This window comes from Gadus macrocephalus, chromosome 5 (genome assembly GCF_031168955.1).
Source record: "Gadus macrocephalus chromosome 5, ASM3116895v1".
NCBI classification, from domain to species: domain Eukaryota; kingdom Metazoa; phylum Chordata; class Actinopteri; order Gadiformes; family Gadidae; genus Gadus; species Gadus macrocephalus.
In genome coordinates, this window is record NC_082386.1 from 4385949 (window position 1) to 4401617 (window position 15669).

The window sequence follows — 15669 nt, forward strand, 5'->3', positions numbered from 1 at the left end:
GGCCGGCCATGTACCAACAACACTATAGGCCTACACCGTTTATTTGCTAAATCTGGGGGGGAAAGGAAAGCAAGGCTCGAGTAAAATCTAAAACAAGCAAAGGACTTTTTTCCTTCAGCAAAAGACTACAAACTGCCCCCACTGGTACCCTAGTTACTACTACTAGTACGTACAACCCAACCCTTAGCAAACCAATCCGGAAACCCAAGAACAAAAAACAATTATACCTTTCTCAATTAAAGAACGTATTTGCAAAATTCACAATGTTACCAAATAGCCTTTTGTTATATTGTCAGAAAGAAATGTAGGTTGGAAAAAAAGTAAAAGCTGGAGGATGCGGGCATCGATCCCGCTACTTCTCGCATGCTAAGCGAGCGCTCTACCATCTGAGCTAATCCCCCGACATGCACTGCGAGTGATTCAAGATTTAATACTCTATGAAAGCTATATGCTATATAATACTGTCATTCATATATTTTGAAAACATTTATTAGATGATAGGGTTAGGAGTGGACAGGATTTACAGAACTACCGCCTTTCAATTGTTTTACAAGACAACCAATAAACCGGGGACAGACAGCAAAGATATTATCCAATGCTGCCCCCTAGGGTCGCTTTGGGAAATGAACACAAGTACATTTATCCATGCATAGAAACTAATAGAAACATACATATATTATATATATATATATATATATATATAATGTTTATTACGCATGGGTCTAAATATGAACACCAGTTCAAAGCCTAAGCAAATTTACACAAAAATTCCACAACACTTTTGTTATTTCACAATTATTTAATTATTGAAAACTCAAAAGATGAGTATTTTGAAACATTTACAGAGATTAATGCAAGTTACGGGGTAAATGTTGGTCGGTTTAATGTCGATCAGCAGGCGCGCTTGTAAGGGCGGTTGAGCTAGATGGTAATGACGACCAGCATCATTCTGAACTGGTCACAGACCCCATAATACTGAATCTTTTCAAACGTCAGTTTAAGCCCACTCATATGGCAAAATAAATGAAGACAGACAGTTGGTTTTGTAGCATCGACATGCCACAGTCTGCAATACAGCCATGTGTTCTTGTCAGTTAATTCTTAATTCAGTCTACCTTGTGTTTAAGTGTTTAACAGGTTTCTAGTGTTACATACAACAATAACTATCCAGCATTGTGGGACATAAGCGTCTAAATCTCCAAGCTAATTAAATGTACAAAATATGTAAACTCGTTCACAATCAATGTCTAACAATCTCATGCTAAAGATATTGCGGATCAAGAATAAATACTGAGCTCATTGATCGAGTGCCTTTAGGCTACTGCTTGTTGTACCTTCAGCCATGAATCCACCATAGAAAAATAAATAAAGGAATCAAATGCGGTACTTTGACTGAAACACATTATCATAGTCAAACCACAAATGGTTTCAATGTTTCATGTATGTTCATTAGATGTGCACTAAACGTTGCTACAATAGGTAGTCATTCACTGAAAAACAAGATAAATTAAAAGGAAAATCTTTCGTGAATTCATCATTAAATAACTATTAATGATCAAAAAATGTTAGTGGAGCAAAGGTAGTCTTTCCAGCGGTTTTGTGTGCTTTGCAGCGGAATTAAAATCAAATAGAGTACAACTGCTCAGATAAAAAGGCAGATAAAATGCGTTCATGATCAACGCCAACATTGTGCTCTGGTAAATGTGTTTGCATTTACAGGTTTAAATGCACTGTATACCATCACAGCATCCATGGCATTCCTTGCCATGGCCCGTTATTCATGGTTGCTCATGCGAACGTCACAGAGATATGTTTGTCTTGTTCTTGATGTCGTTGTAGCTACTGATTCTGGGGCTGGTGTGACTGTGGGGAGGAGGGGGATCGAGTGGGATGTAAGTCTGCAAATTATAAATGAATAGTACCGTTAAGGAAGCGCTGACTCAAACATCTTCATTTCCTTTGCAGAAATGTCAATCTTACTCTTGAGTCATTTCGGATAAACGGGTGAAGGACAGGTTTTATCCAAAAGGATATCCAGTGTACATTTACTTCATGGTAAGGTCAACTCAAGGGAGGAGAACTTCTAAAAAAGAAGGGGTATGACAGGTTGTGTGTGTGTGTGTCTGCATGCGTGTGCGTGTGTATGTTTGTGTGTGTGTGTGTGTGTGTGTGTGTGTGTGTGTGTGTGCGTGTGTGTGTGTGTGTGTGTGCGTGTGCGTGTGTGGGGGGGGGGGGATTCAGTATTCGTCCTGGTCCAGGTGAGCTTGTGGGTCCAGCTCCTCATCCTCTGGGGGGGCAAAACCATCCTGACCAACAGAGACGAAGACACAGGTCAGAGAGTGCCACCATCTATGATCCCTTCCCAGTTTCTAGCAGATCCTGTTGTGGGAATTTGGACCACGTCAATCGTTTCTGTCTAAACTGTTAAAGACTAAAGAGTCATCCGTACTTATAACAATTAGGCTAGTTTATTTGAGTAATAAACCTAAAATAACATACAATAAACATACAACAAAAATACAACATAATCCGAGGCCTCACAATAATCCGAGGACTCAGATTGGAGTTCGCCCTGCGTCTGTCTAAGAGCTCTGCAAAGAGAAGTCCATTGCAATTTTAAAAACAAGGACTTCTTATACAGTGGCACAGGTCTCAGGAAATGCTGAAAACAGCTACGCTCCACGCATGATGTGTGATGGAATAAATCCCTAATGTCGTTTCCCCTTCATCATCTAAGCTTTGTTTCCTATTCCTTGCACTGTCAAGTCACCCTACCAGTTCCTAGTGTTATCTTACGTTAACCTTTGGGCCTGGGGTATACCGGTCATAAGGGAGCAGGGATCCCCTTATGCATTCTTCTACTTGATGAGAATACAGGAAACTCTGTTCTTTAAGTAAACATTATTTGATTTGAACATTCACAATCATAATGTGGTGACTTCTCAGTTGGACCCTTTTGACCCTTGACCAACCTAAGGGTGTCAGTGAAAAGGCACGCTCAACAAATGGCAGTTAGAAAAAAAGAATGTTAAAATATATTTTTCTGAATTCTCACTTACAAAACAAAATGGAGATATTACTACAGTAAAATGGAGGTTAGCTCCAATGTGATTGAAATGTTTGTCATAAACTGTACAGAAACGATTAAAGACAAGGCTACATATACCTGTTTAATAAGGGTATACAGACTGTACTTGTTTAATACAGGTTTGTGTGTGTGTGTGTGTGTGTGTGTGTGTGTATATAAGTCAAATAATGCATCGTACCTGAGTATGTTTGTGTATGGGTGTGTATTCGTGCACGGATAAGACTGTAATCTACCTGTGTTTGTATATGAGTATATATAATATGTAATAATAATATATCATATGTATCCTACCTCTGTTGCGTAGAGAATGTCGATGATCTTGGACAGAGTGGTGTTTGTCTCGCTCTCGTGCTCCTGGCAGATGAGTTCGATGTCCCGTAGTTTACTGAAGTAGAAGTCTCTCTCCTTCTCAAGGCCATCCACGGTCAACTTCAACTCCATCAGCTGCACACAAACACATCCAATACAATTCTCAACCTTATCCAAACCCAATCCTTATCCCCAGGAAGAATAGTTGTTACTGTTGTAATAACTAATCCTAAACAAAAATCAAACAAGTATCATGGGATATTTAAACGATTCTCTCAATATAGTTTTCATGGTCCTTGTTAACAGTTGTCTGATAATCTTTTGCAAATTATCCTGCACTCCCTTCCAAAAAAAAGAGAAAGAAAAAGAAAAACTAGGATATGGAAACAGAAAAAACGTTGACACAAAAAGATTTCTTGACATTTTCTCGTAGTCTCCTAGACACCCTTATCATGAGTGACTCAGAACTGTGATGAAAAGTAATAATTTCATGCACAGGGAAACCTTAGGAGAATAGGTTCGGTTCACTGCGAGACGATAAAAAAAAAAAGCATTTGATAATCATCAACCAGAACACGACTCAAATGCAGACTCGAACAGAGATGTAAGCGTTAACTGTAGACTAAAGACCAAATCTACTCAAAACAGCCACAAGTCTGCAACAGGCAGAACGTCAGATAGCTGCTCATTCAAGGCATGAAACCCACACAACCAAAGGGGCTAATTGCAGAAGCATAACTAGTGTGATGAGCGACACCTGGGGGGGGGGGGGGCAGAGAGCCACCCCACCAATCACAGTCTACTAGTTTGCTGTTGTAGAATATTATATGATGCATTCTTACACTTGAACCTCTTACCTGTTGATTGAGCTCGAGCATCTCGGCATCGCTGGCGCCGTTTCTCGACAGAGAAGGGTTCTTCCTCATGGGCGGTGCGGTGTGCTGGACGCGCTGCAGGGTGGGCATGTTCTTGGGGATGGTAGGAGACGTTCTCTGGGGTCCTGGTCAGTAGCCAAAGAGGGTAGGATGCAGTTGAATGAAGGTTACTCATGCTATGGTGACATTAGCTTGTGTAGCAGTTCAGGCAGCTGATGTAGCACATCCATTATGGATATAAAAGCGCAGCATTCTGTTACTTATATCGTGATAATTGTATTGCATACATTGGCAAAATGTCTCACGTGAATACAAATGAGAATTTCATTCATGAAACAATTGTCAACTCAATTTAGAATCATCAATTTGCTAAGTTTGTATTTAGCCAAACTGATCAGCGCTGAAGCAGCAGGAGATCGGTTTTCCCGTGTGCAAGGAAAACAATAAATGTAACATGCGGACACACGTTAAAATACCCTGTTCTCCTTTGTCATTACACCAACACTAGCGACTTGTTAATGATATACTGGAGCTCAAAATAGAAAGCTGAAGTCAAAGCACAAAATAAAAAACTTTTTCAAAGAAATATCTAGAATGTTAGCACACCATCAGTACAACAATCAGGAAGTCTGTGGAATGCGTTGCCTCACAGCGGACACACTGGGAACCTGCTTTATTAATCACGGTGCAGCTGAGAGCATCTATGATCACTGTCAACTAAATGTTGGAGCATGGCTATCAAATAAACTACAAATAGCCATTGCAGTAACCTCTATCTCCCCACAGATGGTGCTGTTGCTTCACATACATTTGATTGTCCAGTTACTCTTTAATATCAGAATAGCTAAGCACTGACAAAACTTCAGTCTCTTCCCAATGTTGCCCGATGGCTCAACGGCAAAGACATTAAGCCACTGCACCACTAAGACAAACAGGCAGGTCATTGGGTGGGGAATCGTGCGCACGCCACTCTCGGTTGCCTTAGTGCCTTCGAGCCATCCAAAGCTCAGCAAGATCGTGCAAAAAGGGGTCAAATCACGGGGTTACCTGTTGGAGTTCTCTTTGGTCTGTAGGTAAAGTGATCACCTGGGTTCGGGGGAGCTGAGATCTCCTGCCCTTGTCTGGCCTGCAGCGGGTCGTACTCCTTGCCGTCATAGTTGGCGTCGAAGAACTTCTTGAACCACTGGACGAACTCAAAGTTGTCCTGGAACTTGCCTTTGACAAGCTTCTCTACGGGGATGATCTGCGGGATGGGAGGAGGCTCACAGGGTTAGGGTTTGACACGGAGGACTCCTTGTACACATACATCTGTTGGGGCTGCTTCTATAGATAACATGCCAGTCATGAATTACACCAGATAATAGTGTAAGGACTTGTGATGGTGGTTGAGTTGGGTGGACATTAACAGTGGGCCGAGGAGGATTCGGGTGAAGCAGGGTGTACTGGTGTGTATATTTAAATACAAGGCTGGTATGACTCCTTTGGAATAGGCTAGAAGATGACTGGGCTATTTTAGCCGAGCATGGCAACTATGATCATTTCCCACCGAAAGATGACAGAATATCGTATAGCACTACAAAGTCAATACTTGGTGATATCAGCAAGAAAATAAATCTGACTTTGTCGACACTCATCCTCTTGAATGTCGCCTGGAGAACCTTGAAGTTGTGTATGAATTCATGTTCCAGCTTGGCCTGAAATTTGACCTTCTTTAGAAGCACGCAACCTGGGAACAGCATGTCCATGAACTGGCAGTAGGCTGCCCCTGGATACAGCAAAATAAATCATGTTAGCATTTCATTATAGTGTTGCATGGTCTTTATACTATAATATGCAGGACAAAACATACCTGAACACAACTGTTCGATCTTAGTGTACGTGAGGAGTAGGGAGTCGTTGACCCACGCCAGCATGTCATGTCTGCTGAGGTTGTCAATGGACACAGACGTGGCGTAAACATTGACTGCCATTCCCTACCTACGAGGGACGACATTAACAACAAACAGAACAACTGATTCATATTGTATTACATTCGCAGCAGGCAAACGTGTTTTGTGAATTATGTGAGACACACTTCAATCGTTTATATTAAGGCTTAGGACAGAGAAACCAAACAAAAATAAACGTTAATTCCATTCCCTACATGAGAAGGACAACATTAACAACAAAGAGATATATTGATTAGCGCAGTACTGTAATTGCGTCCAACCTTCTTTGTTGCATTTCTGTAATAGTAGTTTTGTAATAATGTAATAAATAGTTTTGTTATGACGTGGGACAGACCACCACACACAACAAATTAAAATGTATGATACGCCCTGGCCTATCATTGGCTGACTGCTCCCACTCTGAGTGGACCCTGTGTGTAAATGAGGCTAGACTAGGCTCCCTTTGCTCGGTGTTTAATCTCCACAGCAGTGGTGATATGGTAATCCTCCTCAGATTAGTGTGTGTTTTCCAACGCATGTGAACGACGCTGCACATCTGCCGCCGCTGCTCGCGTCGTTCAACGTTTACTGGGGTGTTGGAATGGGCCTTAAACACTTTAAAAGCGAGTATACAATTTGCAAGGCAGAAAATCACAAGCAATTCAGCAAAACCAGGCCACAATTATAACAATTTAAACAGTTTCCAGCAATAAGTTTAGTCAAATTCTCCAGTAAGGCCATGCCAATATCATCTGACGGACTATAACCGCCCAACATTTTATTTAAAAGTCACATTGTTGTAACCCAATTATTGAATTACAACCAGCGAACTACCAGAATATTGTACAATATACCGGTGAATGAGATCCAAATAACATAGTTCAGCACAGGCTCCTATACTTCTCCACCTCTCCAGCTGCACCCCTTAGCGCATATTCATGGTTAACTGAAGAAAACTGCTCGAAAAACCTGCTATTGGACCGGACCTTTTAAATGTCTGCGTAGGCCTGATCGCCCTTCTGGCGTAAACGTGGAGCACAACACATCTGAGGAGGAATGAACGCAAAACATCTCATGAGGAATGACCGCAAACCATCTGAGGAGGAATGAACGCAAAGCGGCGGGCAGCAGATCCTGGCAGAGCTGAGAACAATAAATGCGCTCTCTCCCTCTTGCCAAGCGCCCCCCTCTGCAGGCCTCGCCGAATACCTCAGGACTGTCAATGCAAGCGAAATCTCCCAGGCAGAAGGGGAATACATACAATACTACTATACCGCTGTCACAACAGCTGCACGAACTAACGCGTAGGAAAACATAATTTGAGGCACGCACGCCATTAAAATAACACTTGCATTGATCACTCACTTTATGCTCCAGGTATCACGCTGGCTGCTAGTCCGTGTGTGTGCGTGTGAGTATGTGTGTGTGTGTATGTATGTGTGTGTGTGTGTGTGTCTGTGTGTGATCAGGTCCTGCGCGGTGCAGTGGTGAAGGGGGCGGCCCCCAAAACAGTCGCGCAGACGAGGTTGCAACAATCCCCCGCAGCTATCGCGCATGCGCCCGACTCCATGCTGCTGAAGGCCCATTATAAATAGGTCTGTTCAGCCTATTGGTGCTGCAGAGACACATGATGTCTCCGGTTGGAGATTTTGGCAACAGAAGTTAGAGGTGTGAGCAGGCGAGGGCAGACTTTTGTAGCCAACATAAAGGCTAAAATTTGAAGGTTTAAAAAATGATGTAATAACAACGGCATGATGTTTCACTCGGGATTTCATTGTGATTTATTTGCACTTATTCATGTGACAGAGAGCTGCAGACAAACGATAAAACAATATAATTACGTAACATAATACAACTTGTTCAGCACCAGTGTACAAATTAAAGTATTGAATGGAATGCTCAAACAGAATTGTAAAAGTAAAACCTGTAATAGCTTAGTAATAAAAAGCTGTTTTAAACTTTAGAAATCGACCAAACTGTGTTTAGAGGTTAACAGTATGTCACGTTTAAACCTCCTAGTGTAGGCTATAGCCCAGTGGTTCCCAACCTTGGGGTCGGGACCCCACTCGGGTCCCCTGATATGAATATGGGGTCGCAGGAGTTGCTGACATTACATATAGATATTTGAATACCCATTTTAGCAAAGACTTTATTTATTTTTTAAGGTCTCAAAGACGTTCTGTATATAAGAACTGACAGCCTAATGATTCACATCCATGAGCAAACTACTATTAATCACTCAGTGTGTAGTAGAGCAATGCGATAACACTCACCGGGACATCGCTATGACCACCGGCAGATGTTGGTCGCAAACTCATAGCTACAACTGCATGGGTCAACAAATAAAAGACCATAGAATAAGTTGCCCGCTGGTCCCTGTTTTTTTTTTGGGGTTCATGCTAGACCCTCAAGTACACGTTAAGGGGACCTGGAAGTGTAAACGCTGGCGACTCTGCAGATGTCCCCGTCCTGTTTCTGAATCCTGACGCCAATCGTTGCGAACGTGAGGTCAAGAGAGGTGTAAATTCAGCTTAAGAATGCAGAAAAGCCAACAGGAGCCAACACTGACGTTTTGACAATATCATAATAAAAAAACATCATGTATCATAATATTCAATAAATCTGTAACTTAACCCCCCCCCCAACAATGTAAAGACAGTAGCTGAGAATCAGTGCCTTTTCTTTCCCGAGTTGCTTATCAAGCATAGCTTTTTTTTTTCTTCTAGTGTTATGTGCAATCCAGCCATCATCCATAAACAATGACTTGGTCTTCTTAAAACTGAGTGCTTAAGATTATGAAACAGTAATTATTTTGGGGACCGCTTCAACGTCGCCAAAAATCTGCTCTCAAGTTGGAGTGCTTGACAGAATGGGGTCCATTTGAAGGTCCCAACGAGGTCGCTTTAAACCTAAGGACCACTTCGAGGTCCCCAGAAAATCTGCTTTGAAGTTGAGTGTTTAAAACAATGGTGTCCATCTCAAGGTCCCCACAAGTAACATTACTGGAAACAATCTTGAGTGGTTGTGTGTGCGTGTGTGTGTTTGTGTGAATTTGTGTGTGCGTGTGTGTGTGAGAGTGAGAGTATGTGTGTTTGTGTGTTTGTGTGTGTGTGTGTGTGTGTGTGTGTGTGTGTGTGTGGGTGTGTGTGTGTGGGTGTGTGCGTGTGAGAGTATGTGCAGTCAGAAGGGGAAAACCTGTGCTTTGGAACGTCAGTAACAGACAAATACAGTTTTGTACAAAGCGCTGGCGATAAGGAAACAGAGGTAAATAAACATTTCAGGAGAAGGTGAAGGTGATCTTAGCCGTAGCTATAGACGGTGCTATTAACAGTATTTGTTGCATTGCTCAGAGAGTTCCCACGTGAGAGAAAAGGCATTTTTGTGTGTGTATGTGTGTGTGATTCTTTGTGGTGGAAAATATAAAAGGTGAAGTAACAGGGAATGTTGAGTGTCCCATGACTTGTAATGACAGTTGAAGTAAGGTTTGCTACAATAACACACAGTAGACCGAGCAGAGGTTTTGTTGTTTGTTTGTGAGTTTGGAGAATACCACGAAGGTTGTAAACATACATCAGAGCGCTGCCCTGTCTGTGTCGACCACGTTCCAAAACACCTCACACCCTGTTTGTCGTAAATAACGTGTGATCACATTCAAGGGCAACAAACCGACTTGGAAAAAAATACCTTTCGGAAGACAATAGAAGAAACAATAAATAAATAAACAGTCTTGCATTTGACATACGACTGAAACTAAATTGGTCTGTAGAAACTCCATGTCTCATTTTCAGTGGTGACATTATAACATTAACATATAACAACATATAACAATATTCAAAAATCGAAAATCCCTTTTTTTACTCCTGAAGTCCCAAACGACAATTCCCATTTAAACACATTACAAATTATTTTCTAAAAAGGCAGCTAAGAAGTACATGATACAAGTGCAAAAGCAATCATTCCCCCCGCCCGCTCCCGTTCCCCAAAAAACTATCAGTGGGTTATAAGATACAGGCGACTCCAGGCATGGGAACCTGCATTCATTTGGTTAACGTTCACACTCAAAACGGTTCTGTTCTTAATCCGCGCAGAACAAAAAAATCCCCACTTTTTGCTGACATGGTTATATGGCATAGTCAGTGTTTCAGTGTACAAATGAAAACAAAAGTTAGTCTGGCGTCCCGAGTCAAAATGCAAACCTTAATCTTGTTAATGCCCCGATCCCCCCCACCCCACCCCACCCCCACCCCCACCCCCCACGAAACCTGCCAGGAATTGTTGCTTTTATTTTGAAAGGACGAGGAAGTGGTGCGTCTCTGGGGTGGTGTTCTCCTGTTCCTGTGCGTTGGTGCGCGGTTACCAGATCCCACTAGAGCGGCCGCCCGGAGGCGCCAGGATACGGGCGGAGGACCTCTTGGGGAGGCTGTCGTCAATCTGGGCACCTAGCAACACCAGAAAAGGAGGAGAAGGGAGGGACCCCCAGCAACTGTTACTATGGCAACCTGCTGGGACCGGCCCCTTGTATACAGAGATCCCATGATATTTCTGTAAAGAAGACTTATTCTGGCTTTGCTTTTTCAAACAGCGACAAACAAAGTGGGCAAAGTGAGCGTCACACAGAGCGTGCCGGGTTTCTGGAATCAGAGGGGTGACGTGTGACGGGAAAAAACCCACGCTGGGACACCGTTCGGTGTTTGTACGTTCCCCCCAGACCCCGAGGGGCCACACACAGAGACATACAGGTACACTGATGGACTGGCAGACAGGTGAACGGACAGACGTTCACACAGACTGATGGACTGATGACAGACATCGTGACAGGGAGCAGAGCGACAGACAGGTCTCACCGGAGAAGCTGAAGCTGGACCCGTGGAGGTCCCGGACCCCGCCGTGCCGGGTGCAGGGCCGGGTGGGGGTGTCCAGGTCTGAGCAGCCAAAGTCCCTCCTCCCTGGGACCACCACCTCCACCACCTCCCCCGTGTACGGCTCCCTCTCCACCGGCTTCAGGGCCGTGCACTGATTGGTCCAACACACACAACCACACATGAGCGCACACAAACACAAACAAACACACACACGCACACACGCATTAGCAAAAACACAAGCAAGAAAACACACACACACAGTGTGTGTGACATCCCGTTCATGTTTTAATAACGAAGGCCTCCCGGGCCGCTACCTTCTCCCTCTGCACCATCTTCTTGTACAGGAAGTCCGGGAAGGTGCGCAGTGGGTAGAACTTCCCGGAGCCCTCGGCGCACGTGAACACGCCGTTCTCGTACACCAGACGGCCGCGGCTGATTGTGACGATGGGGACGCCATGGCAACGCAGGCCTTCGTACAGGTTGGTGTCTCCCCCCTGCACCTGGGTCTCCACGGTGATGGTCCTGAGCAGAGGGGCCGTGGTTAATGTGTTGTTTTGTGCGGTGTTGTCCTGTGTTGTGTTGTGTTGGGAGGGGGAACACTGCGTTGTTTGTCGTATGCGCTGGCTCGAAAAATAAATAAATAATAATTACTTAGCTGTGTAGCATCTGATCCTAGCTATCTTTGTTGTACACGGGAATGGGTCAACCTAGCAAATGTTAGTGCTTGGCACTTGGTTCTATGTACATCTGTACCGACAGCCATATATTGTTTATCCTTCTTCTGTCAAATGTTCAGAATGTAAGTCGCTTTGGATAAAACCGTAAAATATACGTGTGTTGTGTAATGTAAATGTTGTATTGCTATGTATTGTGTCGTACTAATTGTAACATTGTAACACACTGTATACACACACAAATGATACATACAGAACCAAAGGGTTGAATTGGAAATTCGTCATAAGAAGGCATTTGCTGTGATGCCATAACAGATTTCTGATATGTTCCTCTCTTGGGCTGGGTTTGAACCCTGAACCTTTCTAGGAGCTAGGAGTGAAACCCCCTCACCGCCAGACTACAGCGCCGCCTCCCATTCAAACAAGCAATATTCACATATTTTTCTGTGACAAGCTGTCTGGTCAGATCCATCCCAGAAAGGGGAGGAGTCACTGGGATTTAACCCAGATCATTGCCCCCCCCCCCCGGTAGGAGGGTAAGAGCATTAGGAGGAGGAGCTAGAGATGGTTGGGAGGTTCATACTTGGAGCCCTCCGGATCCCAGACCACGATGTCGGCATCGGCCCCCGGGACGATCCGCCCCTTCCGGGGGTAGAGGTTGTAGATCTTGGCAGCGTTGGAGCTGGTGACCGCCACAAACTGGTTCTCGTCCAGTTTACCTCCGACCTACATTCATTTTGGATTAACCAAATATAATATTAATTTTGGTGGGAACAGGATGCTGTGTGTATGATGTGTGCCACTAGCCAGAAGGAGGGCACAGAGTGGACTACTGAAACATTTTGATTGAGGCCTCTAAATATATCTTCACAGATTGGATATGGAGGTGACACTCAAGGGAGTGGTTCCTCCCAACATCAACGTTGTTCAACATCATCTAACGTCCTCAAGCTTTCCCTCTTTAATTGCTTTGTCAAATCAGTTGGTCAGGTGACCTTCGCTACCAACCGATCATTTTCGACCCATCAGCCAATCACTACCAATAAATTATGAGGAAGAAAACAGCCCATTTCAGCACACATTGAGGCACTTACAATACCGATAAGACCTTCTCTAATGTTAAACCCATGGTGAAACCTGAAGCTAATGACATGTTTTGAGTGTTTTCTCCAGGGGTCTGCAGAGGGCTACGCACCACTCCTCTCTCCCAGAGGACGCTCATGCGGTCCTGGATGCCCGGGACCCCATGGGGGATCTTGGTGAAGTCGTCCTTCCCCATGGCCTTCTGGTTGATGGTGAACGGCCGGTGGTCTGACGACACCACATTCAGCGTGTCGCTGTGGGAACAGCCATTATCACGGGTTAGCGTCGACATTTCTCTTGCTGTCATTGCTTTTATTTAATACTTTAATAAATACTCAAAGACTGTTTAGTGAGTTTAAAGTAACAAATAGCAACAAACAAAAGTATACTTTGTTGTCTCAACCCCATGAATCCTGGGACCTACTTTCCGAGCAGGCTCATGAGGTAGTTGGGTGTGTTGGGGTCCAGGCGGAGGGGCGGCGCGGTGACGTACGCCGCAGCGTGCGCCCAGTCCTGGTGGTAGTACTGCAGGCCGTTGAGCACCGCGTGGGCCACAGTGGTCTCCCCGTGGACCACCTTACCTGCCGTCACAATGTATCATTCGAAAGCTTGGAGCACTAAGCTAGGAGCAAGCTTCTAACGTTAAAGCTATGATGGCTAATGCTAAAGCTGCTAAAGCTAAGAGCGCAAAAGCAAGCATGCCTCAAGCTACTACCGCTGAAGCTAGGGCTGCTGAAGCTAGCACCTGTAAAGCTAGAAATGAAATAGGGCCGTTAGACAACAGGTAGACTATATGTTTTATTTTTATCTTGTATTCAAAAATTATTATGTAAGCTAATGAACTGTAGGCCTAAATATACAGTACATACATGGGATATTGAAACCTAAAGCCCCACATATCCATTTAAAATGTTTCCACCCCAAATGTCCCTTTAAATAATAAAAAATCAAAGATTTCATCTTGGTTAACCTCTCAGTAAACCAAAGGTAACAAGATTGCTTGTCCTTCAGAATCAAGAGGTGTTTTAATACTACCATCATTAGAGACCTTTGCGTGAGAGCAGGCAACACACCCAGGTCCATGAATGGCACACCTCAGAGGTGTATAATAATCCTTACCCTGCATCTTAGCTGTTGCCACAACATCCCCGGCGGACATGCTGGAGACATTGACCAGGTAGATGGGGCAGTGCACCTGGGACACACCGAACAAACAAACAAACAGCATCAGAAAACATTTGGATATGGTCAACTCAATGTAGCTCCACTTTATTCATGTTGCCCTTTATCTCAGGGACTCATGTCTGGAAGGGGGGTTTCACTGGAGCACATTCAGTCACGCAAGACCCCTGTGTTGTACACGGTGGGGTTGTGCGGTTGCCGTGGCGATGCCACTGACTCACTCACTCTATTTGCGATGGTGATGGCCCTGTGGGTGGCTTCTGACTCCAGCTGTTAGGGAGACAGATGACGGCAGTGGGTCAATACACACAGCATGAAGAGCAGAACCCAAATCTAGTTTGATTGTAGTGTGAATAAGACACCACCTGGAAGTGATAAAACAATAATGTCTGTTATGCGGCCTGTAAAACCCCTCTTTTCGTGCTCCAAGTTTTCTGTCTACACGCGCGTTTCAAGGCGTGGTTTCCGAGGGCTGCCCATCTACAAGAAGGCAATACTTTGTGATTCTGTTTATGCCCTCTTGTGCACATGGCCAGACCACTTAACCAGCCGCCAATTACTGCATATCGTCACAAGTTCAAAAAAAATTCAAAACCCTCCATTTTATGCATTTTCAAAGGCTCCAGCGCGAGGCCGGGGTTTCCAGAGTCATCCGCTTGGTGGAGCGTCTTTGAAAAAGAAAATGGATGGAAAGCCCAGATAAATCCAGATTTGTGTGGCCGCGGCCCCGGAGGTGACATGCTAAACACAGAGTACACATGTTGGAGCACCTCTTCAGGCCTGCTGATCTCAATGCCCTCAGGGCCGGTGATGCCCAGATCCAGAGTCTCCTTAGTGCCCTGGAGGAGAGAGGAGAAGAGAAGTCACATTGATCCCTTTATGGATGACTTATTCTGTTAGATTCACTTCCCAGTCAATCCTTCTTCTCGGTTTTGGCTGCTAGGATTAAAATAATCCTAATATCGGGCCACCTGAGTCGGGGACATGAGAGGAACCCCGCCGGGTCCTCACCTCCGCCACCAGCTCCCCGTTCTCGGCGTGGACCCGGGCCACGGCGCCGATGTCCTTGCAGTGCTGCAGGGCCTGGAAGAGCTCGCCGTCCCGCAGCATGAACTGGTCCTTGTAGGCCATGAAGAGCTGGAAGGAGTTGACCCCGTGCTCCCTCACCAGCTTCTCCATCTCAGCCTGCACCTGGAGGAGGAGGAGGAGGAGGAGGAGGAGCTGATGAAGGATGGTTTGAGATAGCGTTCCAAGTGTTAAACTGTTACATTGGCGTGTGGCTTGAGTCCAGGGCAGGAACTCGATGGATTCATGAAAGATTTCAAGCATCTAGGAGGATCCTAGATACTTTGTGATTCTGTTTATGCCCTCTTGGGCACATGCCCAGACCACATAAAAAAGCCACCAATTACTGCATACCGAGAATTTGCTTACTTTAGTTTCAGGAAGACCGTTCTACATAAGTGGTAACTCTAGTTAAGTGTTAAGAAATTCATACAATTCAAACATCACCATGTTCAACGTTCAAAGACTCAACTGCGAAAAAAATATGTATTTTAATGTGTAATGGATATCGCTAATGTTTTTCTTTTGTTTACATCATTTGTGTTGACTTTTTAAACAATTATACTTGAAGCAAATAATTTTGTTGTTATGTGGCCTGCTAGG

At 44.4% G+C, this 15669-nt stretch overlaps 2 protein-coding genes and 1 non-coding gene across 6 annotated transcripts in view; all 3 read right to left on the bottom strand.

Annotated features, from left to right (window-relative positions):
• Positions 1–328: 328 nt before the first annotated feature.
• On the bottom strand, positions 329–401 carry trnaa-agc (transfer RNA alanine (anticodon AGC)). Its single transcript has one exon. It is a non-coding gene; the product is annotated as a tRNA-Ala (tRNA).
• A 378-nt stretch (positions 402–779) lies between these two features.
• Positions 780–7712, bottom strand: LOC132457181 (microtubule-associated protein RP/EB family member 3-like). Of its 4 annotated transcripts, none has more exons than XM_060051259.1 (7): positions 7566–7712; positions 6122–6249; positions 5892–6037; positions 5320–5515; positions 4255–4397; positions 3380–3532; positions 780–2306 (listed from the first exon to the last, which is right to left on the bottom strand). In XM_060051259.1, exons 2-7 carry the CDS (start codon positions 6240–6242, stop codon positions 2238–2240), a joined length of 828 nt encoding a protein of 275 aa, XP_059907242.1. In that variant the 5' UTR covers positions 6243–6249; positions 7566–7712; the 3' UTR covers positions 780–2237. The 4 variants fall into 4 exon arrangements, with proteins under 4 accessions (XP_059907242.1, XP_059907245.1, XP_059907244.1 ...); XM_060051262.1 differs by having other exon boundaries at positions 5359–5515; positions 7566–7710; XM_060051261.1 differs by lacking the exon at positions 7566–7712 and adding an exon at positions 7294–7312.
• A 251-nt stretch (positions 7713–7963) lies between these two features.
• The window catches only part of dpysl5a (dihydropyrimidinase like 5a), a 14103-nt gene continuing 6397 nt past the window's right edge, over positions 7964–15669 (bottom strand). The window contains exons 4-13 of the mRNA XM_060051237.1: positions 15013–15192; positions 14772–14840; positions 14227–14271; positions 13939–14014; positions 13244–13400; positions 12932–13073; positions 12320–12462; positions 11377–11584; positions 11045–11213; positions 7964–10639 (exon numbers count right to left, since the gene is read on the bottom strand). Of these exons, the coding sequence (XP_059907220.1) occupies positions 10554–10639; positions 11045–11213; positions 11377–11584; positions 12320–12462; positions 12932–13073; positions 13244–13400; positions 13939–14014; positions 14227–14271; positions 14772–14840; positions 15013–15192 (1275 nt within the window). The 3' untranslated portion in view covers positions 7964–10553. The remainder of the gene's footprint in view (positions 10640–11044; positions 11214–11376; positions 11585–12319; positions 12463–12931; positions 13074–13243; positions 13401–13938; positions 14015–14226; positions 14272–14771; positions 14841–15012; positions 15193–15669) is intronic.

Coding starts and splice junctions, on each gene's coding strand:
- LOC132457181 (XM_060051259.1), bottom strand. CDS start 6,242: ATGGCAGTCAATGTTTACGCCACGTCTGTGTCCATTGACAACCTCAGC. Junction 6,038..6,121: donor GATCGAACAGTTGTGTTCAG/GTATGTTTTGTC, acceptor TGCTGTATCCAG/GGGCAGCCTACTGCCAGTTC. Junction 5,516..5,891: donor AGAGGATGAGTGTCGACAAA/GTCAGATTTATT, acceptor CCCATCCCGCAG/ATCATCCCCGTAGAGAAGCT.